Genomic DNA, 27264 nt, shown 5'->3' with positions numbered 1-27264 from the left:
ACCCCATGTTTAGATGAGGAAACCAAGACACTGAGAAGTTAAGTAATTCACCCCAGGTCAAGCTTTAGTCTCAGACAGTCTTGGCTCCAGGGTCATGGTCTTAACCATTATGTGGTACCATATACTGAGAAAAAGGGGGCGAACATTCCAAGTGAACATGAGCAAAAGCATGGCGGTGGGAAGAAGGAAAACGGGATGAGGCATATTCATTGGCAGAAAACATCCTGCTTAAGAGATGGAAAATACATTTAGATAAATGGCGGGGGTGGAGGAAACACTGGATTGCAGAGGGTTTTGAATGCAGGGTTCAGGGGCTAACAGCTTAGAAATAACCCTGGGGGGAAAAAGTAGTAAGAAGAAACCACTCAGTAGAACAGCTTTTATTCAAAGATCACAAATATCCAAGACTTCCTTTGATTCTGACCTCAATCTAAAAGTAATCAGGAAAACAGTAAGTACTCCTCCCAGACAACAAGCACAGCCATGGGAGAGGAGAGCATGGAAGGAAGAGCAGAAGATGTGGAAGAAGACCAGTAAGAAAACGAATGTTGAGATAACCACAGGGGTCTATGAGTTCACGCGATGGGGCCGCCCCACCAAACCCAAGGGGAAACCAACGATTTCTTCTCACCCATCACATTTCAGCATCTTGTACACAAGAGCAGCACAGTGTTTTTATTAGGGGCCATTAACTTATTTTAGTTATGATTTTAAGAAGAATAGTGCCTACCAGCGGGGCATAATTGCCCCACTTCTGCAGTTAATGAGGACTGCAGCTCCCTCTCTCCCAGGGAGCCCGTGAGGGCACTGTGCCTCCGTCTCCCTCCTCACTCTTGGCCCTTCATCTGGAAGGGAGTGATTAGTCATTTGCTTGGCACTTATTCTCAGCTGAATGGGCCTTTCTGTACATGAAGGATCATGTGGAGCACCCCGCTGGAAAAGGGTATTACATTCAAAGAGGAAAACCTTATTTCCTCAGCTATAAAGTTCAACTCTCTAATTAGAAAATAATGAAGGCAAGCCTTCTCTTCTCATTATTAGTAGTAGTTGAGATTTCGCTTTTTATGGAAGCTTTCCTACCCTCCCCCCGCCCAGATCTTTACCAACTGTGAGCTCTTTTAATGAAAACAAAACACTTCACTCGATGCTGGAGAAGCTCAGTGGGGCTAATGCTGAAACTATGCATTATGCTCTTATGTCCCTTTAAAGCCATTTGGCTTTTCATTAATTCTCCTCAAGAGGCTACCTTGAAATGCCCCCCACCCTGAATGAGCAGGATTTGGCTGCGCCACCTTTACAATATTCTAAATGACTTGTCATACCAGGCTCAAAAAAGGAGTCAACCTTGATTCACGTCTGAACTCCTCACAGAGAAGGAAAGGTCATGGCAATCAATTCTCTAAGGCCCTTCAGAGAAGGGTGGCCCAGCAAAGGAGGACAAGATTCCTGGCTGCACCCGTGATGAGCCGCGGGATGATGAGCGGGGAGACTGTTGGGCACTGAAGTAGAAAGCCTGGGCATTAGTCCTGGCTTTAAGTCCACCCAGCTTTTACCAAGTCACAGACCTGCAACAAGCTTTCCAATGGGACTATTAATACCTCCTTGTGCAAATTCAATTCAGTCACATTGTGTCAACCACACTGTATCACCACTTAAAAACTCATATTTAGCAAGCAGACTGTTTCAGACCATCATGAAAATGTGTCTCATCATCTCTTTTTAAATACTTTTTTTATTTTGAAAATTTTAACTGACAAATAGAATCACTTTTCATTTGTCTTTCCACTGAACACCTTTATACATCTTACCTAGTTTCACCTACTGTTATCATCTTGCCACATCCACTCCGTCTCTATATATGTAAATATATACAACACATTTCCCTTTTGCCTAACCATCCAAAAGAAGTTTATAGACATGATACTTCCTACCCAAATACGTCAGCATGTATCTCCCTAAATAGAAACATTCTCTGGAACTACAACACCATTACACCTAAGAAAATCAACATGGATTTAATGACATCGTCCAACTTACAGTCTATGTTCAAATGAAAATGTCTTTGACAGATTTTTTTAACACTCGGAATTCAAACATTATCCACAGCATTTTTGCTGTTATGTCCCTTCGTCCTCCCAACCTCACTCCCTGAGAACTGCCCTCCTGTCTTCCCCTGCTCTGCAAAACACTAATTCCTTTGAGGGCTTAGGCCAGTTGTCTGGACTCATCCAACTATACTGTCCTGATTAGATGTGAAATGTCTCCCTCTGCCTCAGACCAGGAGGTACATCATGTCATGCTATGCCACTCCTTGGCCATTTGGTTCTGGAGGTACTGCCAGACCTCTTCATTGTAAGGGCATGTTTCTCCCTTTGTCATAATTCAGTAAACCATCATGGGACACTTTGAATTCGTGTGACTATCCATTGGCCAACAATCTTTCACCCAATGGTTTCAGCATTCATTCATTATTCAGTTATTATAGAGAGCTATCAAGTGGTAATTTTAAATGTATCACTCCTCTACATTTATCAGGCAGCACTCTTCTGTATAAAAAAGGTTTCTTTTTTTCTTCATTCTCCTCTCTTTCTCTCTCTCTTTTTAAGTATCACTATGAAACATGGGTTTTTCAAAATGCTATTCAATGTATTATTCTCCATTGCTATCATTATTATTTTGAATGCATGTCACCTTTTTATTGTTGCATATGGTAAGCTGACACAAACTTGGCCGTGGTGGAGGGAAACATAAAAACTCAGTACTGCTGAAAAGCAAGAGGTGTGCTCAAATCAGAGAGAGGAATTCCTTGCTATGGAGAATGTGAGCCCCAGAGATATGGGGGAGTTCTGATGACATCCAAAACTAGGGTCATGGAAGCATCTAGCAGTGACCAGAGAGTTATCCACACAACCACTGCCAGGGCAGCCACTGAAGAAGTGTCTTCATGCATGAAGAAGTATTCAGATATAAAAGGACTTCAGCAAAGTATTGTAAGAAGAAAGTGGTGATTTTAGGATCCCTCTTCTTTAGGATGGTGTTTGCATGATCATCTGATAAAAATTTGCTTACAGATATACTACCACAGGGCAGATTTTCTAGAAGAGTGTGTTACTGATTCCACAAGGTCTGAGTCCACCGTGCAGCCTCTCTGACTTCTCTAACCCCAGAGGACTTGTCCAAGACTTCTCATTTCTGCGCACCATGCATGCTCACAGGGAATGTCTCCTGGCTTGTATTATTCTTTCATTATGTCATGTTTTCACTCATTGAGATTATGATCCTTTCAAGGACATGGATGGAGGAAGAAATAGCAACCCACTCCAGTATTCTTGCCTGGGAAATTCCAGGGACAGAGGAGCCTGGCAGGCTATAGGCTATGGGATTGCAAAGAGTCAGACACGACTGAGTGACTAAACATGCAAGGACATGGATCTTACATATCTTGTGTCCCCAGTAAAGACATGGGAGGACCCCATATCCTAAGGCATGTGATACTTCCCCATTCAGTGGGGACACTCTTTGAGACCCTGAGGATCTATAAACCTAAACTAAGTTTTCTTCTTTGAAATCATTCAAAACCAAGTTGGCTACATGATCTGAGTGGGAACTATGGCAAAATGTCTGCGACTGCTACTATAACCCCAGAAATACTTTTAAAGCCCCAGGAATAGTTGGGGTTTGCTATAAGGCAGCATTCAGAATTAGAGTGTCATCTGTGATGAAGTTCTAAAGCTTGAATCTTATTTTGAATAAAAAGGTGCCACTTCTCTGAGTCACAATTTCTGACATTTGAATAGAGAACCTAGACAATGCTTTAAAGTAAGGTGCAGTTATTGTAAGAGATGAGAGAGAAAAATTCATTTCTATGCCTGTGACAGCATCCTCAAGGCAAAGGAAGCCCTCCTCATTTAATTCTGACACCATGATGTTTTGGAGAAAAGCAATCTGAAGTGACTCTCCAGATGTTTAAAAGGGCATTTAAAGCATTCTGCAGGCTGACAGCATGAGGTTTCCCACTCACATCTGTAATTTCTCCACTCATTTAATCAAAACAAGGCAGCACATTCTATTGTCTGCAAATGTTAAGAACAGAGGCAAAGAGCAGCAGCTGAAAAGGAAATAGTGAGCCAGATTCTTTGGAAAGTTAGAAGAAGCAGAACCCAGAGTATAAAAAAAAAAATTTTTTTTTAAGACAGGAAAAATGTTCAAATACAAAAATGCAATGATGACAACATAGACCAGAGGTGATTGAGGGTCCCCAGGGAGTGAGTACGTTTGCAGCAGCCCATGCCACTGAGTTGACCTGCTCCATCCAAGAGAAGAAAGGCCCCCACCTCAGTAGAGGAGAATCACAGTTCAATTTAACAGGTCACTGCATTTCAGGACAAGCTGTTCAGAGCATAGGAACGGACATCTTTTCCTCTGTTCTGCCAGAGATCTGGAAGCCACTGTTTAATACGATAATAATAATAATCATAGGCGCAACACACTAAGCATTTACTTTGTTCTGGAACCTAGTTCCAAGCACTTAACGTATGTATACTGTTTTAATCTATACAACAGTCTTTTGAGGTCAAGACTATCATTATCATCCCTGTTTTCAGATCAGGAAGTTGAGACGCAGAGAGGTTAAGTAACTTGCCTAAAGCAACTCAGTTCATAAGTAGTAGAGCTAGGATTGGAGCCCAGGTAAGGCTTGGGTTCAGGGCTTGCTGACTTACCTGCAAGGCTGCGCTCACAGCAATGGCACTGTAGGCCCCACAAAAAAGTCAACTGGAAGATCCTAAGATGTATCAAAAGTAGGATCAGGGTTTCACATAACAGTGGTGAGGACTGGGCATTCAGACAAGCGCTGGCAGCTTTGCTTTGCAAGAAGCAGAGTAGGGACTACCTTTCCTACACATGGAGCTCCACCACTAAGAAGGCAGAGAATGCAGTAAGGGGACAGACTCTGGACTCAGTGCTGTCCAACAGACCATCTGATTTGCACCATGAAAACAATGAGAGCTGCAGCATCCTATTACATATACCCTAGGGCAAGAGGCCGCAAAGTGGCATGCCCAAAGCTCACTGGGAGAGCTTGCTATGAAAGTGCCTTTGCAGACTTCTCTGGTGGCACAGTGGTTAAGAATTCGCCTGCCAATGCTAGAGACATGGGTTCGATCCCTGACCTGGGACGATCCCACATGCCGCGAAGCAACTAATTCTGTGCGCCACAACTATTGAACCTGTGCTCTAGAGCCCAGGAGCCAAAACTACTGAAGCCCGCACGCCTGTGCTCCACAAGAGAAGCCACTGCGATGAGAAGCCCAGGCACCACAGCTAGAGAGTAGCTCCCGCTTGCTACAACTAGAGGAAGCCTGTGCGCAGCAATGAAGACCCAGTGCAACCAAAAAGTAATTACTTGTTAAAAAGGAAAGTAACTCATGAAAAAATAATATGCATTTCCAAAAAATGTGCACGTTACTGGCTACCACAGCCAGGTTCTGACTCTAGGTCTGCAGGGCACCTCGTCAGTAGGTCTGAGTCTGCATTTCTGGCCAGCAACTCCAGATGATGCCAATTCAGTGGATGGAGGAGACTGATTTGACAAACAGTAGACTAGACTCTAAAAGATCCAATTTCAAAAGTTCTGAGAAGAGACAGGTACGATTTCTTCATCTAAAAGAGATTATTATAAAAGCATTCAGTCCCTAAGATGACAAGCAGCTGACGAAGAACAATATTCTAAGTGTAAAATAAAAAGAGAGTTCTAGTGGGATTGTGTGGAGGAGGTAAGGAGGTTGTGTGTAATCGCACAAGACAGCAGACATAATCCAAATATCAATCCCCTCAGATTCTACAGTATAAATGGTGAAGGAAAACTATTGAAAAATGGCATCCAATAATCCATTACCGAATACAGTTAAGAGCTTGTGTGTGAAACTGTAAACACAGGAGAACGCCTGTGAGAGCAGGGGGAGCCAGACAAGGCTCTTTCTCCCGCGGAAGGGCAAGGCTACTTCTGCCGCCAGCCTGTTGACTGAGCTCCTGCTAGATAATAGCATTATGAGAGATCTGGAGGGGGGTTACAAAATGAATTAAATACGATCCCCTGCAATCTCTGAACTCATTATTTTGTAACCTCTATATTTTCTGAATTGCAGTCTTTAAATACCATGCTTCAACACTGAGTCCCACCTATATTTACTTATATGCTGGTTTGTCTCAGCTGTGTTGATGGAAAGGAAGGGACCTTCCCCACCCGCCACACAGACACTATATACATACATATCACACACAGACAGATACAATGAAATGAAATCCTGTGCTAGTTTCATTTAACAAAGGCCAGAGAAACCTTGCAGACAGCAGCCACCTGAGGAGTAGGAGGAGACTGTTTGCCACATCACCCCTTCCGGCCTGTCCCTGGCACAGCCCATGCAGCTGCCAGCAACACTGAAAAGCAAAGTGAGCGTCTTGCCAGATGCAGAAGCTTAATTTTATGTCACACCACAGCCCTTTCTTACTTGAGTCTTAAGTCACTGTTTATGGAGAACATACACAAGCATTTCCATTTGAGACTGTGGCTTTCAAACTTGCTTGGCTATGGTTTACACTAAGAAATTCATCTTATATATTACCATTTGTCCATTCAATTCACGGAACATATATTCACTGTAATCCTCCCAGATGCCAGGCACTGTTCTACATGCAGGTAATCCTGCAATGAACAGAATAATCTGAATTCTTGTTCTCATAAAGGTTACATTCTGCTGGGAGAGGTAGACAACAATATAATCATGGGTCAGATGCTGATAAAGTAAATCAGAGAAGGGAGAGGGAGAATGCTGGAATGCTGGGGAAGGGAAGGGTGGTAAAATAGGGCAGTCAAGAAGGGCCACACCAAGAACATAACATTGAACATAGTTCTACAGGAGGAGGAAGAGGGGCCATGTGGATATTTCAGGGAAGAAAAGGCACATCAACCAGCAAAACTGATGTGCCAGAAGTAGCCCCAGTCAAAGTGTGTTCTGGTCTCATTTCCACCAACTGTAGACTTTAGACAAGCCACGTTCTTCTCTGAGCCTCGTTCCTTCTTTGTAAAGTGAAAGGATGCGCCTTGCTCCTCTCCAAGTTCTTTTCTGGCTCTAACATTTCCCAGCATCTGTGTTCTAAGGAGTCTTAAGTCTTGCTCTGGGCAGACTAATATACATGTATGTACATGTATACTTTCACATACATTACATAAACAATGGCGGCACAGAACATCGTAAATAGTACTACACTGATTACATGCAACATACTCTAACATTTTCCAGTTTGTTCTATTTCATTTTGTTAAATGCTGATTGCACCCAACTAAATTGATTTCACTATCCAAGGGGTCTTAAATAACTATTCACAGACACTGAAATCTTGGTTGTGGAACAAAATATGGCTAACACTAACACCACAGACTCATCTAAGAAAAAGAAACAGTAACTCAGTACTGGAGCCTTCTTCTGCCCTCAGCTTTCAGTGATCCGGAAAACCCACACTGGCCTGGACAACAAGAGATAAGACTTAAGTGTTAGATGGCCCAAGCCTCCAGTTCCAGTTCTGCCACTGTTTTCTCTGACCTTAAGCAAGTTACACAGCAACATGAAGGCTTAGGTTTCTGATCAGAATAGTGGGAATGACAATGAGGATTAAATCATAAAATATATGCAGAATTTTTTGCATATATTTTATTAAGTGTTTATTAAGTGCCAGATATTGATCATTATGCTGATCAATATCTGGCACTTAATAAACATTTAACAAATTAGTAGTGGTCCTGGTGGTGGAGGTGGAAGTAAACTAGAGCAAGGAAATAGTCTTATCTCAGTAGGCCCTGAGGATCTAAAAATGTTAGAAAACTGAGCTAGATATTGTAAATGCCAGTAATTATCTTAGTAATAAATGTCACAGAAAGAAGAATGTGTGATTCCAAACTGTATTTCTTTCGTTTCTAAAATCTCTCTCCTCCCTTTTCAGAAAACTATATGGAAATGGATTTGAAGAAATACAAAGTCATGCATTCAATGGGACAACACTGATTTCCCTGTAAGTATGTGCGTGTTTCCCCAGCTTATGAATAAAAATGAAATATTACTCTGGCTACCAGATCACATTCAATCTTCAGCAACTAACTCAGGACAAAAATAAACTTTCAAGTGCCTGGTCCTTAGTGTAGCATGCATGTTACTAGGCAACTGGCTGACTGGAAACCCCAGAGCACCCTGATATCAAAAACAGATGCAGCCTGGATACATTGAAGTTGACAGTTTGCTGAAATATTCAACACCCTGCTTTAGGCTCCTCCGTCTCACAGCCCCCCTCTCAGTCCCCTCACTTGGGTTGGTTGATGGTGTGTTAGAGGCAGCACGATTTCAGTGAAGAAATTCTTCCTCCTGGCCCCACTGCAAAGATGTTGGATAAGGCCATTTACCAGCCTAATCAGCCTCAACAGGCCCACACAGAATCCCATCTCCCTACTGCAGGGGCTGGGGGCAGGGGTGGGTAAGGAGCTCATTTTCCACAAGGTGAGGGAGCCCTGCATTTTCCCCACACCCTACCCTGGTCCCCAGTGTGAACAGCCTTCAACTCTAGAGAAGCATCCCCGTTGCTTCCTTCATTGTCCTCAGCCTCTCTTTCTGTGACCCCTTTCCTTTAAAAAGTGGCTCATTCACAAAGCTTGTGGGGCAGTGGGGGCAGGGGTGCGCTGCTTGAACCATAACAGGTACTGAGGAAGATGACCATCACCCTACAGTTGTCGAGAGTAAAACCTAACAACACGTGAAAGGCACAACTAAAGCCAAAGTTGAGGAAAGCAAACAGATGAAAAGGCTTTTATCATTAATAAGTCATGTATAAGTTTGGGTTCCCCTGGTGGCTGAGACGGTAAAGAATCTGCCTGCAATGTGGGAGACCCAGGTTCAATCCCTGGGTCGGGAAGATCCCTGGGGGATGGAATGGCATCCACTCCAGTATTCTTGCCTGGAGAATCCCATGGACAGAGAAGCCTGGCGGGCTACAGTCCATGGGGTCACAAAGAGTCAGACCCAACTGAATGACTAACACTTTCACTTTTCATATATAAACCATGGTCTTCACCAGTGCTTCTCCAACTTTAACAAACATAAGAATAGCAGGCCCCACTCCCAGACGTTTTAATTCAGTAGGTCTAGGGTGGGGCCTGAAAATCTGAAATTTTAACAAGCTCCCTGGAGCTGCTAATGCTGCCAGTCTGAAGTTGAGTAGCAAAAGTTTATATATAGTATATTATATACTTTAATGATAAATATTAACTAAAGACCCTATTTTATTGATACCATGTTATGTAGCTTGGTGGCTAAGAAAACAGATCTAAAAGTCACTAACTGGGACTGAAACTCCAGTTCCATCATTTATCACCTTGATCTTGAGCAAGTTACTTAACCACTCTAAACCATAGTGTTTTCATCCATAAAATAGAGCTGCCAATAGGTGTGTATGGAGGACACGCCACCAAAATGAAAAGCTCTGTGCTGTATCCTCAGTACTTAGCACAGTGCCTAGCACGGAGTAGGTGCTCTCTTATTATTTGTCACATTACACAGTTAATTAATTATGAATGAATGATACTAAATACGATTGTTCTCATGCACTTAACACAGGTCTGGCACATTCTAAGTGCTCAAGAAATGGCAGCTTTTTAAAAAGTTGTCCTTCCTATCATGGAGTAGATTTTTCCTCATTTTCTTGTGGACTTGAATTCAGTGCAGGTTTCATTCTGGCCAACTGCATCTGTTTCTGCTAAATTAAAATCAGAGGCCTATCCTCTCCGGGCATAGCACTCCCAGATGCCTCATACTGGTATTGACAAGTGCTTGCCAGGCATCAGCTGTGTGTGAAGGAACCTGCTATATTTTGAGATGAAACGAAGATGACTAAGGCCTGGTGTTTGCCCTGCAGGAGTTTACAGCCTAGGAAGAAACACTCCTAAATGGTATGTAAACTGTACACAAAGCAGTTACTAAAACAGAAGGCAAAGTGTGGCACCTGGCCGGAGAGAGGTAAAGTCCTCTGGGCTTTCAGGGGCAGAAGAGAAGGGAATTAGAGACAGCCTCATGAGAGACACAGACCTTGAGCTGGGCTTAACTTGGACAAGCAGAGATGGAGGGAAAATGCACTATGTTCAGAGGACAAGAACAGCCCAGAGGAAGGTGCTTAGGATGTGCTCATAGCCCAGAAAATAGTAGGATTTTAAAAGTCCTAGATGTGGATCAAGGACAAAGCAGGGAGGACCTTCGATGCTGGGATAAAGAATTTGGACTCTCTGCTGTAGAAAACAAGCCTTTGAAAGTCCTGGGGTAGAAAGTATGAGAGGGCTGCTCAGGGAAGGTTGGTGGATGGGTTAGCAGGAAGGGGAGAGGGTTGGAAGGGGCAGTCCAGGGCAGACACAGAAGTCAGAAGTACCTGAGGAGAGGGGATACGTGAAGTCCTTTGTGGCCCAGGTCACCTGTACAAGGAGGAAAAATAAGAGGACTGAATATAAAATTAAGGAAAAACAATAGATGAGGAAAAGAAGCCAGAGCAAAGTCAGAGGTGAGAAGGTAACCAGCAGGGCACAGCTTTGGGAGGTCAGGGAAAGCAAGACATAAGGAGGGAGGTCCTGGCCAACCCCTTGAGAGGCACTGAAATGGGTGTGGACTTAAAAAGTCCCAAAGTTTCAGTAGTATGAATGCCCCATACCTCATAGTTTCAAGAAAGAGGAAACCAAGATCACAAATCAGTTTGCCAAGAACACAAACCTATTTCATTCATTTATTCATTCAACACATCACATCTATTGAGCATCGCCAATATATGAGGCATGGTGTTAAGGGCTGGGTCTGCAGCAGTACAGTGGAAACAGTCCCTGCCCTCAATGAAGTTTCTAGCAGAAGAGATGGACCAAAAGGTAAAAAATAAATGAACTCATTGCAGGCAGTGATAAATACCGTGAAGGAAATAACTCATTACTGAGATTTGAGAAACCACAGCGAGGAGACTGACTCTAAGTTAGGTGCTCAGGGACAGTCCTCACCAAGGATATAATATTGAGGCTGAGTCTTAAGGATGACAAGGGGCCAGCCCTGGCAATCATGAGAGGAAGCGCATTACAGAAAGAGGGAGCAGCATGTGCAAAGGGCCTGAGGTGAGCAAGAAAAGAAGTTGATAAGCTCCAAGGATTGGGAGGAGGCTGCTGTGACTGGAGGGCCATCAGCAAGAGGGACACTGGATGAGATAATCATGCAGATGTATCAGGAGCAAAGCGTCAGGACTGAGGGGCCATGGGAAGGAGTCTGAATTCTCTCTGAGGGGAAGGAGACCCACTGAAGGGTTTGAGCAGGGCAGAGGGAGTAGTTTTAAAAAGAACTGGGCAAGATTTTTCAACTATACAATCCAGCCCCATTTCTGACACCTTCCTCGTGTACAGGCCTGTCCAAAGCGGTCCAGAACGATGACACCAGAGTGCTACAAAGTCCTCAAATATGCTGCTTACTAAGGCAGATATGGTGCAGGGGAGCAACCTCAGAAGGTTACCCTCAGATATCTCCAGGGGTCCCCGAGTCCCTCCCTACCATTCTCTGAGCACCCCCATTAGGGAAGCCTTGGCTGGAATTTGGGGGTTCTCCCACTGTACCTCCAAAGGTCATCCTGCCTGCCTGTGTCTCTCATACCTAGACGGCCATGCCACTCAGGAGATTTCCCAAAAGGACCTCCAGGAAAACGTGGTAGATAAATTTGATTTCTTTTTGGCTGAGTTACATAATGCAGAGTTATCATTATACAGAAAGATCCGAGTTTTAATAAAACATGCAAAAAGCTGTCATAAAATTTGAACAATTAATTTGACCTGGCTGACATGAGGATTATCTGCTCACAGAGCCTGGTTTCAATGATTTATGACCACAACCGAACATAATTAAAACAAACCAAATCAGGAAGAAGAGCCAGGGAGGTTTGGGAAGGAAATTTTCTTTTGATTTAGATTTTAAATAGCAATTGACTCTGACAACCTCATCACTTTGAAAGTGGAAATATACCCAAGGGATGGGACGATGTGAGACAGACGGGTGCAATGTGATGAAAGGACTGAGGCTTCCCAAGGAAAATGCTTAGTAGAAGCATATGGAAAACAGCCACCAATGGGTGAAATGCAGGGGCTTTTGCAGTTTTTAAATGGCAAGGGTGATGTGAAGTCTTGCAGAAAGATGATAAAGAAGATGTAAAGCTATGAGATGAGCTGCCTGATTACAAAGGATCCTGCAAGGGAGGGGCAGTGGGTGTTGGTATATTTCTTTCACCACTAAAACAGTGCTACTGGAAGAATCATGTCCCGTGTTCACAATCATCATGCCAAAAATGTATACTCTGCCCATTGTCCAGGATTTTCCAGAAAGTTCTTTGAAACCCTTCTCTTATAGGAAGAAAGTGATCAAAAGTAAGCTGGCAAGTCTGAGCCCAGGGACTCCTTTCCCAGCTCCCTTGTCCATCCAGAGGGGCCTGTGCTTGGAGACACCACCGTCAGGGCCCAGATGGGAGCTGCTCAGTGGGGCCAGGCCAAGCTGGTCCTGAGAAGTTTACTCTAAGCTGTGGAATTCTGCAGGCAAGAATACTGGAGTGGGTAGCTATTCTCCAGGGGATCTTCCTTGACCCAGGGATCGAATTCGGGTCTCCTGCATTACAGGCAGATTCTTTACCATCTGAGCTACCAGGGGAGCCCTAAAAGGAACAGAAGCCCTCAGGTGGCTACTCCCATTGCAGCTTTTAGGTTCCTAAAGAGCAGTGGCCTTTGACCCTTTTTTGCCTACAACACACATACCTGTGATGATCAGACACGTAGCCCAGACTGGTGTAGGAGGCAATTTTCTATACAGGTTGTTCTTCTTCCCCTTTGTCACCCAGCGAAAAATGCACATGCGTGCATGCTCAGTCACTTCAGTTGTGTCTGACTCTGTGTGACCCCATGGACTGCAGCCCTCCAGGCTCCTCTGTCCATGGGATTCTCCAGGCAAGAATACTGCAGTGGGTTGCCATGCCCTCATCCAGGGGATCTTCCCAACCCAGGGATCGAACCCCAGTCCCTTCTGGCTCCTGCATTGGCAACCAGGTTCTTTACCACTAGCGCCACCTGGGAAGCCCAAGTAGAAATGCACAGCTGAAAGAAAAAGTCCAATTAACATGATGAAAGGGGGTAGCTTTGAATGGATGCTACTTTTCTTTTAAGATTTGCAAACTTCAGTATAAACGAACACTGAGCTCTCCAAGGTCACGATGGCTGAGAGCCTGGTACAGAGCGCGCCGCACCTGCACCCTGCAGCCTTGAACACTGGAGCAGCATCTCTGCCTGCCCAGCTGCCTGGAGGAAACGTGCACAGCTCCAGGGCAGGAGCGAGCGCTTTCAGTGGTAGGACAAAGGGTTCCGCTGAGAGAGGGGGAAACCGCAGGGAAAGTCAGAGCCAAACACCCAAGATTTCACAGTTGTGCCAAAGACAAGAATGCTGTTTTTGCATTTTACCTACAGCCCCTCCTTGTCGCCTCAACCCCTGAGCACCACATACACGGGCTGCTCCAAACGTGCGTGTGCACAGATTTGACTGGTTACATATGAGCTGGAAACTCCACTAAGGGCCCTGTCCTTCCCCACAGGGAGCTAAAGGAAAACGCACACCTGGAGAAGATGCACAACGACGCCTTCCGGGGGGCCACGGGGCCTAGCATCTTGTGAGTACAGTGGTGCTGCCTCCCCTCCCCGCCTGGTGCACCCCAACAGGCCGGCTCGGGGTGTCCAGTCGCATCATCTCCAGCTGGGTTTGTGGGGGACCAGTCTCTGCATGGGGAAGGACTACCATAACAAAGCACCACCCACTAGGGATTGAAACAACAGGACTGCACGGTCCTACAGTTCTGGAGGCTAGAGTCTGAAACGAGGCTGTCAGCAAGCCTGCTTCCTCTGCAGGCTGCGAGGGAAGGACCTGTGCCTGTCCCCTCCTGGCTCCTGGCAGCTCCTTCTGGTTGTGGCAGCAGAACTCCAGTCTCCAAATGTTCTATGTGTTCTATGTGTCTCTCTGTCTCCAAATTTCCCCCTTTGTACAAAGATACCAGTCATTTTGGATTAGGCCCCATCCTCCTGATCTCACTGTAATCTGATTACCTCTGGAAATATCCTGTTTCAATTAAGGTCACATTCTGAGGTACTGCACGTTAGGACTTCAACCTATGAATCTGGGTGAGACACAGTTCAACCAGCATCAAATGTGGCGGGCCTCTTCATGTGCCGGCAGAGGGGTCGGTGTTCCCTGGTATCCCCCCATGAGAATTAGTGGTGAGTGAGCTGCTGTTGTGTCAGGCTGTCTGAGGATGCAAAGAGCAGAGCTAAGTTCCCTCAGTTAATGGGCATGGAGCATAAGGACACATGGGAACATTAGAGGAACAGGAGATTGAACCAGTAGTCTCCTGACAACGCCTTGGGAAGCCAGAAACATCCTATAGAAAACAACTGCAGCTGCAGCCAGGCTTCAGGGAAAAATGCAGCAGGCCTCCAGACACATCACAGCCCTAACAGCGGAGGCCGCCTCACCTCTCCGCAGAGGTACCAGCCCACTCCTTCCTACTCTGGCACCCCATCACTAAGGCCTTCAAGCACGGCTTGAACACAACCTGTTTACCAGGCACCACACTGCAGACAGTGGTGGGCTCTGGTTGCCACCCTATAAAGAAATTACACTATGGAGGGGAATGATAACAGGCAAAGTGATAAACAGGCACATGACTTTAAAATGAGAAAAGTATTATGATGAATGGAGAGAGTAGCATGGAAGCATATACATAACACAGGTAAAATAGAGAGCCAATGGAAATTTGCTATATGACTCAGGGAACTCAAACTGGATTCTGTATTAAACTAGAGGAGTAGAAAAGGGTGGAAGGTGGGTGGGAGTTTCAAGAGGGAAGGGACATAGGTATACCTATGGTTAATTCATGTTGCTGTATGCTGCTGCTGCTAAGTCACTTCAGTCGTGTCCAACTCTGTGCTACCCCATAGACGGCAACCCACCAGGCTCCCCCGTCCCTGGGATTCTCCAGGCAAGAACACTGGAGTAGATTGCCATTTCCTTCTCCAATGCATGAAAGGAAAAGTGAAAGTGAAGTCGCTCAGTCATGTCCGACTCTTAGCGACCCCATGGACTGCAGCCTACCAGGCTCCTCCGTCCATGGGATTTTCCAGGCAAGAGTACTGGAGTGGGTTGCCATTGCCTTCTCCTGATGTATGACAGAAATCAAACCAATATTATAAAGCAATCATCAATCAACTTAGAGTAAATAAATATAATTATTAAAAATGAGAAAAGTACTAGAAAGACAGTGAGCAGTGTAGCTCTGTTCATCTGTTTATTCATTCATTCATTGATTTTTCCAATAACTGTAACTCCATACTATGTGCCAGGCACTGAATTAGGCATCAGGGAAATGGCAAGTGAGTAAGAAAAGACAAATGTCTCTGCCTTCATAGAGTGGGGAAGACGGACAAGGATTAAATGAGTAAAGAAAATATGTACTACACCAGATGGTTGTGGAGTGGAGAAACTTAGCTGGCTGGGCGAACAGAGTTCTCAGGAGGGGCAGTTAGTATTTTCAGGAGAATGGTCAGGGAAGACTGTCCTGAAAAAGTCGTATTTAAGCAAATACCTGAAAGAAAGGAGGGAGCAAAGCTGTGTGGGTATCAGCAGGAAGAGCATTCCAGTTGGAGGGAACTGAGCAGGATGTGCACATGTTGGAAGGACAAAGAAGGGAATAGTGTGGCCGAGTGAGCCAAGGGGAAGGGCCCAGAGCAGGACAGAGAGGTGGCAAGAGCCAGGTCAGGGGGCCTATGGCTACGCTTTGAGTGAGGTGAGGAGGCTCTAAGGCTTTGATGAGAGGAAGGAATGAACTGACCCAGTTACTCTTTATACCCCAGCTCATGCCGGTATCTACTCATGATCTTGTCTACTTTTCTATATTCCCCCATTATAAGCCCCAAACTCTACTTCTTAGCCCCTGCCACTCTCAACTCCTGACTCCTCCCTAACTCTCCTCTCCTATCAACTCCTGACTTCCTCTGGCTCCTGGCTCCCACCACTATCAACTCCTGTCACCAGTCTGACTCTACTTATGTCCTGTTAACCTGAGTCTCTTGACATCCTAACTCCCACCACCAAAACTCCTGACTCTCTCCACTCCCTAACTTCTGGCATCATCAGTCCTATTCTTCTCTATTCTCCACTCAACCTCATGATTTCTGCTTCCTCATGGCTCCTGCTCATTGCTTTCTCTGCTGTCTCTCAGCTTCTGCCATCCTACCATAGGGGTCCCTGTCTACATGTCTTGTATTCAAAGTACTCCGGTCTAGCACACCCTACAGGCAGAGTTTTTACAGCAAACCAGCCACCTACTTGGGCAATGAACGGCTAAGGAAAGTTGCCTTTGGTCAGGTACAAGGATGAATGAGTATGGTTGTAAGACACTCAGCGTGATAGTTTTCCCTTGAAAAGCTGCTCAGCCTGCCTGCTTAGAAGCGACTGTGAGCCCTGCGGGCATTTACATTGACTTTTTCAGAACAGTGGGACCAGGCTTAGGTCTCTTACTACCCAAATCACTATCTGCATTATACTCTTAGGATTTAAGTGACATCTATAAGCATTCCTCCCATCCATACCCCCAAAATATTTCCCCCACGAGTCACTCAGTGAAACTGAAAATCTATCATCAGAGATTTACTCCTTTGTAATGAGACCTTACCATTTATAGAATCCTAACTGAAAACACATTACTTCCACTCCAAAATAATAAAAACAAAAAAATTCACCAGTCCTATAAAGAATCAGGTACTCAATCCCTAATACATCTAAGAGAATAACTCTGTAAAACAGAATGAGAACACTGGTTACCTAAACCAATAAGGGCAGAAAAGCAGTGAGAGTCTGCCATCCCCAAGGCAAATTCTGCCGCCTTGATGACTCCACCAAGGACCGACCCTAGTCATCACGCCATGGTGTCAAGTCCATCTGTCCATCAGTCACCCACTGATCCTGTCCCAGGAGCTGGGCACAAGGTCAGGGTCCTGAAGGGGGTTGTGCTGCCTGAAAATCTTCACAGGAAGACGGGAAGAATTTTTAAATGCCCACTGATTCTTCCTTCTCACATTTAATTTGTTTAGAGTTTTCTTGCACATTGCCTCAAGTTTAGAAAAACTAAGAAGTTCAGGACCTTGTTTGAAAAATCCTGAGCTTTCCACACAATTCTGCTTGCATGACTGAGTATTCACTTGCTTTGGACTGATGAATCCAGTTTGCCTTTAGAGAAGGTCGATGATGGCTAATGCCACATAGTGGCTCTTAATAGCATAAGCAGCCTGTGCTTCATGAAAACCTACTCTGTGGAGCTTGATCAACAGAGAGACAGGCATCTGAAGGCCTAAATACTTCCCCCTGGGGTAGAGCACAAAAGCTTGATGTCACTGCATGTGCCTGCTCTATCATAAAGCAAGTGGTTATCTTACTTCGGCTAAGTGGAGGGAGGGAGAGGGAGGGAGAAAGAAAGCAGCAGAGAGAGGGAATTCTAATGAATGGATAATGGGGTGAATATAAGGAAAAACACAACGTAGCTTTTTTGAATTCATATCTTAATGAGAGTAACTGAAACGGAGAATCAGGGAGAAAGCAAGATAGAGAAAAAATGCCTCAGAACCTAGAATGATGCTATTGTTGAGACAAAGTTTCATTCTATGAATCAAATATATTAAATAAATAAGTAAGCCTTTCTCTTTTTTGACTTTTCAGGGATATTTCTTCCACTAAACTGCAGGCCCTGCCTAGCTATGGGCTAGAGTCCATTCAGATGCTAATTGCCACATCATCCTATTCTCTGAAAAAACTGCCATCAAGAGAAAAATTTACCAACCTCCTGGATGCCACATTGACTTACCCCAGCCACTGCTGTGCTTTTAGGAACTTGCCAACAAAAGAGTAAGTAAAAAAACAAAAGGTAGAGCCTGCCAGGCTGTGGCAGAAACTCAGATTTGAAAATAGTCAATTGGTCAACAACTCCCTGCCCTTTTACTGCCTGCCTTCTAAACCAGCACCATAGTCATGGGGTCACTCTCAGATAGACAAGAAGAAAATGAACTGTCCCGTGTCCTCCTGAAAACTGACTCCAAAGAGTCGATTCACCCTGCAGCTAAAAGACCCTTATCACTTATTCTGAGCTAATTCAATTAAAACCTTAAATCAGGCTATAATTGCAGTTGCAAAATGAAGTACAAAACTGGTATCTCAGAGATCAACTAGCTCTAATCCTTACCAAAGAGCATCATTTCTAAAGAAGTGGGGGGAGTAGGCTCAATAAGGTCAATTTTACCTAATGTCTTAATCTTTAGTTTAAAAAAAAAAAAAGACACAGAACACTACAGAAGGTTTTCACTGCTTTTTTTAAAAAGCTATTTCTCTCCTGGCAGAAGACTGTCTTCTATTATAGAACAGAAACCTAGCTCCCTAAGGATTAGCTTAGAATGGGAATGGAAAAGGCAGAAACTCCTGGCTGGTTTGTGGGTTTGTGACCAGTGCTGGGTTGAGGGGAGGGGATGGTCTTACTCATTCAATTAATTCACTTCACTTCAGTCCAGAATGGAATGACAGGGTGTGAAGGATTTTATTCTTTCCTTAAAGCACTCTCTTCCAGATTTTTTCTCCCCACTGTAATGCATACAAAGAAGTGCTTTTTTCACATTGCAACCCAGTAAACACAATGCATGTAACTGAAATAAAACAGAGCACTACTTAACTGTTTTACATGTGATACACTGATATTCTCTTTTTTCTTTCTTTTGCATAATTTTATTTTTTTAAAGTTTTGTTCTATATTGGGGTATAGCTGATTGACACAGTGTTGTGATAGTTTCAGGTGAAGGGACTCAGCCATACATATACCTGTATCCATTCTCCCCCAAAACCCCTCCCATCCAGGCGGCTACATAACATTGAGCAGAGTTCCATGTGCTATACAGTAGGTCCTTGTTGGTTATGTTGGTTATCCAGCATACACTGATATTCTCTTGTCTATTTTATTTCATGTTTGTTTACTTTCAATGCTAGTCTTGATTCACCTTATTGCTTTCATGACCCGTTAATGGGTCACAACTCACAGCTGGAAAAACATCGCTCTAAAAGAATATTATACAGCCTAAGAAGATTCCCATACAATTAATTAGATGAGGCATTAAGAGAGTGACACCAGGATGCAACTGTTTTTGGAATCAACCTATTTTACAGTTAATCAGCCAGCACATGTTATCACTGTACACCCCTTTCATACCTCCCATAGGTAGGGAGGTATGGATCTACCTGAAGTTTTTGGGGTAACCAAGAAGAAAGGCCATTCACTGTGCTCAGAAAGCTGTGTGCCACTAACTGAGTTTCAAAGAACATTAACTGAGTATTCACCGCGTTCCAGAAAAACACTGCGCAAAAGTCTGAAGCTACGAAGATGAGTAAGAGCTCATCCCAACCATCAGAGTCACGAGCAGCCACTTGGGGACAACACACAAGACAGCCAACACTTAGGTGCAGTACAGCAAATGTTGTGAGAGAGCTGAGAACACAGTGCTCTGGGAGAACACAGGGAGAATTTCCAAATGGCAACAGGGCAACAGGCAACACTTCCCCAGGAAGTGACTTCTGCTGAGCTCTGAACAACAGGTAGCAATTAGCTAGATAGGTGTGAGGAAAAGCATGCCAAGAAGATGGAATAGCTTTTGTGAAGGCACAAAGGCAAGAGACCATGGAATGAAAGTCATTCAGAACTTCTGGTCACAGAGAGGAGGATGCGTGAGCAGAGACCAGGGAGAGGTGAGCTATGACGGGCTCTGAGTGTAAGGATGTCGCTTAGAGGATGCGGGGCCACTGGAGAATTCAAAACAGAATCACTCGGATTTGCTTCTGTAAAGTAGCACTCTGGCAGCAAGGTGGAGGATGGGCTGTGAGTGAGCAAAGCTGGTGAGGGAACTAGGACAACACACAATACAGATGCTGGTTTAGGATAAAGCTGGTTCTGGACACTTCCACTGTTGTGGGAAAGGAGGCTGCTTCCCTTCTGAAGTTACTGACATGTTAAAGCTTTAGTTCAGGGGTGTTTTATTCCAGCAGATGAAAGAAGAGACTACCACCTCTGGGTTAAAAAAAAATTAAGGGGGGGGTGGGGTGGGGTGGGCATTACACAGCTGTGGGCCAGTACTAAGTGAAAGGGTAATGCAGTCAACAGCAGTTGTCTTGATTAGGATGACAAGTTTCAGCTGACTCCTTCTCTATCTCTGAAGTCAGAAACCTTGGATGCTAGTGAGGATGGAGAGCGTGAAGCTGGGCCAGTGGATGTTTGTGCAAACTCTGGGTCAGCCCTCTGCCCTGCAGCTGCGGAGCCTGGATAACCCACACAGCTGCCTAAGCAGATGGCCCCCAAACTCTCCTTGGTGTCTCTGATTAAAATTCCAAAAGAGAGAGAACAGACAGAACTGAAGGCCAAGCACAACCACGTTTCCTGTTAATTGTAGATTGGTTCATGTGGAGTATCTCTAAGTAACAGATGCAGAGTCAGCATCAAACACACACACAATCTCTTTCTCACTCCCCCTTTCTCTCACAAGCGAAATAATAAGCTGAGTAATTTCTGAAAATGAGTCCAGTAGGTCCAATAGTCCTTACATATTCTCCACCATCCTGCTTTTACACAAAGTCATTCCTACAAGGGATTGTCTTGTTAATATCGCTAACGTGCTAAGTCATTTCAGTCCCGTCCATCTGTGGATTGTAGCCCACCTGTAGGCTACAATTGTAGGCTCCTCTGTCCATGGGATTTTCCAGGCAAGAGTACTGGAGTGGGTTCCCATGCTCTCCTCTAGGGGGTCTTCCTAAGCACCACCTGAGAAGCCCTGTTAATGTTGGAGAAGAAGAATAATAATAAATAGAAATGCCCATCTTGAATTACCTCATTTCTCTTTTCTCCTCAGGAAAGGCTGGAGTTCTCACAGCCTGCTGTTCTCTTCTCTGTTTCTTCATCCAGTTTCCCCTTGTGCCTCCCTGTGGTTTCATCTTAGGAGTATAAGTATAGCCTTCTTTTAATTTCTTGACATTTACCCCTTCCCACAGGCTAAATTTCTGAGGGAAAGATGGAGGAATAGGGAGTGACCACATTATATTTCTGCACATAAAGCCAAAAAGGCTGAAAATTCACATCATTTTGAAGCCAGGTCCAGAATCTTCAAATCTTTACAAGAGAGATTCCCAGTTATAATTCAAAGCCATGAACTCTGAATGGTTATTTGTTCATCAAGGCAGATGTGGGGAGAAGAGTGGTGAGTAGCAAACCTTAATATACCACAAAGTTATCTTTTAACGAGCACTGAAAAATCCATGATTCAATGTGACAAATTTAAGTTTTTTCATCTCTAGAGCCCACACAAAACACTTAGCATTCAGAAGCATTTTATCTAAGCTGGAAGCACTCTAATGACAACTCAGAAGGCTTCACTCTCTCCCCTGGAAGTGTTTCAGTTAGGACAATGGTGCAGAACACGACGCTGGAGTAATAGGGAAAGAATTTGGATGAACAAAGCGTAAACAGACATGATCAGGTTTAAAGACCAAAAGCTCAACAGTTTGTTTGTTTTTTTTACCTCTTTCAGGCAGAATTTTTCATTTTCCATTTTTAAAAACTTTTCCAAACAATGTGAAAGCACAGCAAGGAGACCAAATAATGAAACACTGTAAGTATTTGCATGTAAGGAAACTCGGGAAGCCATGTCTTATTCTGTGGCCACCTTATGGTTATCAGTGCCAACAATTTTCTTTTGATAAAAGTCTTGGTTGGGGCCATGTTTGCAAAGCATGTTTTAACAGCTTTAAAATGGGGTGTGGGTGGTTTTTTTTTTTACAAGGCATTCCAGATGATCAATTATCTCTTTCAACTGGTTAAAAAAATACTTGTAAAAACATACCTACATATTCATTTTACAGTCATATTAAATTCTCTTCCAAAATTAAAATTTTATTTGCAGATATTCTGATGTCACTAAGGGCTTGTTTAATGATAGCCTCGTTAGTAAGGATTTTTCACTAGCCACTTGGTCAGCATTCCACGAAGATTAACTGATTGTAGACAGCTTCTAGAAGCAGCCACTTCCCTTCAGAGAGATTTAGGCCACCTTGATCATTATGCTCTAGAGCTTAAAATTATTTAGACTTCACACTATCACTGACACATATTGGATGAGCACTCCATTTCTATTCTACTGACTGGTATTTTTTAAAGATTTATTTCTTTTGGGCTGTCCTGGGTCTTCGTTGCTACTCAGGCTTTCTCTAGTTGTGATGACCGGGGCCTGCCCTCGTGGTGGGCAGGTTTCTCGTTGTGGTGGCCTCTCTCATTGCAGGGCACGGGCTTGCAGAGGCACCAGCTTCAGTAGGTATGGCACACGGGCTCAGCAGTCGCGGCCCCCAGGCTCTGGAACACAGGCCCAACAGTTGTGGCACAGGGGCTTAGTTCCTCCGCGGCATGTGGGACCTTCCCAGAAAGGGATCAAACCTGTGTCCCCTGCATTGGCAGGCAGAGTCTTAACCACTGAGCAATCAGGGAAGCCCCTGATTTTTTTAAAAAAAAAATTTTCTACTGCCTTGGCATTTCATATAACTTCAATTGTAAAGGAACCAGTGAAGTTGTTTGGTCATGTCTGACTCTTTGCAACCTCATGGACTGTAGCCTACCAGGCTCCTCCATGCATGGGATTTTCCAGGCAAGAGTACCAGAGTGGGTTGCCCTTTCCTTCTCCAGGGGATCTCCCCAACCCAGGGATCGAACCCGGGTCTCCTGCATTGCAGGCAGACGCTTTACCATCTGAGCCACCAGGGAAGCCCGCTGACACTAGAACGAGGCTGAGTAAGTCAAGGCATGTTAAAATAGAAAAGGCCGTAAATTATAACTTAATGTGCTGGTTCTTTGGGGGGAAATTTAACCCAAAGGCATGACACTCTGGTGCAACTGTAGAGCTGCATGCCTCAAAAGTGTTCCGATGCCACATTTACTGTGATTTACAAGTGTTATTACTTCCCTTCTACTCCCATCTCCTCCTCCATGTTCCTCAGGCTACAAAACCAAACCAGATGCCCTTCTAAGGTACCCTGCCACTCTCCATTCTCTCTTCTATATCTTTTTTTCTTTTCTCTTTTTTTCCTATCAATCTGCAAGATATATAGAGGCACAGGGTGGTATGATGGAAGGACCCCGGGCTCTGGAGCTCCTCAGACTTGGATATGAATTCTTGGCACTAATGTTCCTGTAACATTAGGTTTTTCCCTTGACAATACTTATCTTTTCTGAGACTTTTTTCCTCAACTGTAAGGGACAATAGAAACATCATTTGGCTTTCAGAAGCATGAGAGTAAAGGGAGTTTTTAAAGACTGTGACAGTATCTAGGGTACCTTATATTATAGTCTGTATTCTTCTTTACTTTCTCCTTTCATTTAGGTCTGACACCATCTATCCTCCAGCATTCCCTTTCCTCACCCTTCCCACTCTTCTCTCTCAATACTCTCTCCATTATCACCTTCCACATAACACTTTTGCAATCATATGGTTTTTTTTCATCAGTAGGAAACCACTTTTGGGTATAGTCAGTGGTACCATCAAGGGGTGTTTTGGGGGGGAGGGGAGACTTTAGGTCAGTCTCAATAACCATCAGCCCCTACCACTCCATGCCTTCCAAAGTAAGCATCCAATCTTGAGTCTGCTATTTTAACACTGTTTTAATACAAGTCCTCTAGTCTTCAGCATCCCCCAGAACTACCTAAAATTAACACATAATCTAAGTAAAAAGAGTGTGCTCCCTGTGAAAACATTTCTTGTGATAAATCCCCTTCCTTCCCTTCCCACCAGATTGCTATTACTGAGCCCCTGGAGTTCAGAAATTCTAGAGCCAGCATTATCTGCTAGAGCCTCGCCTTATCTGCTAGAGCCTTGCCTTATCTGCTCTCCCTAAGTGTCCTTACCACTATGGTTGGCCCCACTGTCCTCCTAAAATCCCTGTCTTTTTTCCTGTCTGTTGATTGTTGCTGAAGCAGTGGTGCTACTGTTTCTCCTTCCTCTGACTCAATATTGCTAAGCCCATCCAAGTCCATTCACACTCTCTGCACAGCCTTCAGTACTAAAGACAGCTCCATGCAGGGTTTTGTCAATAAGCATGTTGATGCCCTCAGGAGCCATCCTGGGGCACAAATGTAAGTAGCAACAGATAGGTATTCAGTCCAAAGACAAATCACCAGTGAGAAAAACCTAGACGTATGCCCAGTAGGGCAAAAAAAGAAAGAGCGAAGGACCAGGGGAGTGGGAAACGAAACCTATTTGATCTCTTAGTGATGTAAGTTTATTTAGAAACCATGGCAGAATTTTTAATGTCTTTAAATTAGTGCTTCTAGTAGCAGCTGGAGCTATTTTGATAAGGGGAACGTAGTAAAGGAAACTAAGGCAACAATAGTTGGAAAGTTCTCATGTGATGTAACAAAGGTTGTTATTTTGTAGGAATCATCTGAAGAACTTGCTTAAAATGCAGATTCCTGGGCTCTGTCCCTAGAGAGTTTGATTCAGGGTCTGAAGTGAAGCCAAGAATCTGCATTATAATGAACACTCTGGTGATTCTGATGGAAGTGGTCCAAGGTCCACACCTTGAAAAAGCCTGAGAGATGGAGAAGTAGGAGAAAGTCCCCTGGACTATGCATATGAAGACCTCGCATCGCCACCGGTGCCCTGAGGGAGCTGGGGAATGGCACTCACCTCCTTTAATCTCAGTCTCCTACCAATAAAACGAAGGGTTTTCCCCAGGTCCTTCATTGTTCTGATAACCACCATTACCTCTTTAAAGATTTAAAAATCAGATAATTATACTGACGTGCATGGGACAAGGACAAACAAATATGCTAGGTATATTTAAAATAAAACAAGTGAGTTTCCTATGCAGTCTCCTGTGAGGGGCAGTAGTACTTTTCCAGTTTCAGTTTGGTTTCTGTGACATTCTAGCACCTTTTTTGGTGTCCCAGATCATAGATTTCTTTTCCCTTTTTTGGAAATCTATGTTCTTTCCCTTAGGTAATTGTGTTGCTCAAACATATCATTTTATCCAGTAACTGTATTAGGTACACACTCCCTTCTACAGAAAATGAGAAGTTAAGTTTTCAGAGTTGAGAAAAATGCTCTTTTAATGTGTGAGAAACTCTGGGGTGAAATATATATTTGTAATGGCCCCGACAGAAAAATTATGACCATTTCGCCACCTTTCAAGATTATAGTAGCTGACTGTGGGCAAAGAGAAAATTTGTTAAACCTACATGCATCATGGGGCTTCCCAGGTGGTAAAGAATCTGCCTGCCAAGGCAAGAGGGTTCAGTCCCTGGGTTGGGAAGATCCCCTGGAGAAGGAAATGGAAACCCACTGTAGTATCCTTGCCTGGAAAATTCCATGGACAGAGGAGCCTGCTGGGCTACAGTCCACGGGGTCACAGAGAGTCAGACGTGACTGAGGACAGCACACACATGCATCATACTGTATCATCCACTGTCCCTGCAGCCTCACAATTCCTTCCCAAGCCAGCATCACCCTGGTTTATTCATTCCACCACATGTATTGAATGAATACTCTGGGACAAAACTGTGTGACATAAACAAGGTGTAGTCCCCTGCCTTCATGGTTATTAAAGAATAGCTTCATATACTATTAAATAAGACATGTATCATCACATAATGGCCATGTTAGTTTGAGAATTACAATGGTAAATGCAGCAAGAGGAGGGGTGATAAACTCCTTAGAGGTGTAGAATCAAGAAAGGCTGCATAGAGACGATTATCTTTAAAGATGAGGAGGAATTCTCCAGAGAAATGAGGGAGAAGGGGGAAGAAAGAACAACACATTCAAAGACAAAGGGACAAAACAGTAAAACCTGTTCTGAGAGCCACAAGTCTTTTCATGTGACCAAAGGGTTGCACAAAGGATTTACAAGAGATAATTTTAAGGATCTTTAACAGTCACTGAGTACTTACTAGGTATCAGGCATTATCCTAAAATTTTTACATGTTTTAATGCATTTAATCCTTTAGCACAATCCAGTGAGGGGGGTGTGATTACTGTCCTTATTTGGCAAATGAAAAATTGAAGAACAGAGATGTTAAATAACTCTCCCAGCTGGTAAAAGCTGGAACCAGTTTACACAGCTGGTAAAAGCCGTGTAAAGGCTGGAACCCGGGCAGTCTTGCTCCAGAGCCTGTGTTCTGAACTGTACAGTACTACTGCTTCTTCAGGGCTTCCCAGGTAAGCTACAGGTAAAGAACAGGTCTGCCAATGCAGAAGGCAGAAGAGATGCAGGTTTGACCCCTGGTTTAAGAAAATCTCCTGGAATAGGAAATGGCAACCCACTCCAGTATTCTTGCCTGGAAAATTCCATGGACAGAGGAGCCTGGTGGGCTACAGTCTATGGGGTGGCAAAGTGTCAGACACGACTGGGTATGCATGTGCACACACAGCTTCTTAGAGACGAGGTTAGAACAGGAGGCAGATGCAGATCAAGGAGAGACTTAGAGGTCCTCACAAGGAATCTGGAGTTTATCCCATAGCCAATGAGAAACTAAGAAATGTTTGAATTAATATATTGTGCGTAAGACAGGCCATTCCAGTAGGAATACACAGATGGACTAGGAGAGGGCTAAAATTGGGGAAAGGATGCCAAGAAGGAAACTAATGTCACTGTCCCATTAGAAAGAATGAAAATCTGAACTCAAGCAGTAGCAGTGGGGTTGGGAGAAAGGGAGTGAGTGTCAGAGTGGGACTATTCCTTCACTAGGGACGCAGTCCCTCTCCAGTCAGTCCACTCTCTGAATTTGACTCATATCCTAAGAATTATCTTTTTTCAACTATTTATTTCTATTGTTCATGACTCCATTCTTCCTTTGTTCCTAAATTTCAACTGAGTAACCTAACGTTGGTTCCATTTCTCAACTGGGCTACTTGATTAGCTAAGGACTTCAGCATGTCCTCCTAAAGCTGATAATCTTCAACAGTGTGAGCCTTTCAATCCCATTTGTGTTCTATTGCAGACAAACAGCTTGATAGCAGTTTGGTTAGCAACTAAAGGAGATAAATAGCTAAGAAAATGTCAAGAAAGTTTT

General features: G+C 44.1%; 2 protein-coding genes and 1 non-coding gene across 5 annotated transcripts in view; 1 reads left to right on the top strand and 2 right to left on the bottom strand.

Annotated features, from left to right (window-relative positions):
* The window catches only part of LOC122441658 (stonin-1), a 189835-nt gene that overhangs the window by 31462 nt on the left and 131109 nt on the right, over positions 1–27264 (bottom strand). The gene's annotated exons all lie outside the window — the stretch shown is intronic.
* Positions 1–27264, top strand: part of LHCGR (luteinizing hormone/choriogonadotropin receptor) — a 60245-nt gene that overhangs the window by 30393 nt on the left and 2588 nt on the right. For 2 of the 3 annotated variants that reach the window (XM_043468522.1, XM_043468520.1), the window contains 4 exons: positions 7999–8067; positions 13681–13755; positions 17850–18035; positions 21743–21823. In XM_043468522.1, coding sequence (XP_043324457.1) covers positions 7999–8067; positions 13681–13755; positions 17850–18035; positions 21743–21823 — 411 coding nt within the window. The remainder of the gene's footprint in view (positions 1–7998; positions 8068–13680; positions 13756–17849; positions 18036–21742; positions 21824–27264) is intronic. The other variant, XM_043468521.1, reaches the window with a different exon arrangement.
* Positions 22893–22965, bottom strand: TRNAC-GCA. The gene has a single exon. It is a non-coding gene; the product is annotated as a tRNA-Cys (tRNA).

This window comes from Cervus canadensis, chromosome 5 (genome assembly GCF_019320065.1).
Source record: "Cervus canadensis isolate Bull #8, Minnesota chromosome 5, ASM1932006v1, whole genome shotgun sequence".
NCBI classification, from domain to species: domain Eukaryota; kingdom Metazoa; phylum Chordata; class Mammalia; order Artiodactyla; family Cervidae; genus Cervus; species Cervus canadensis.
This window is presented reverse-complemented; position numbering and strand designations above follow the sequence as displayed.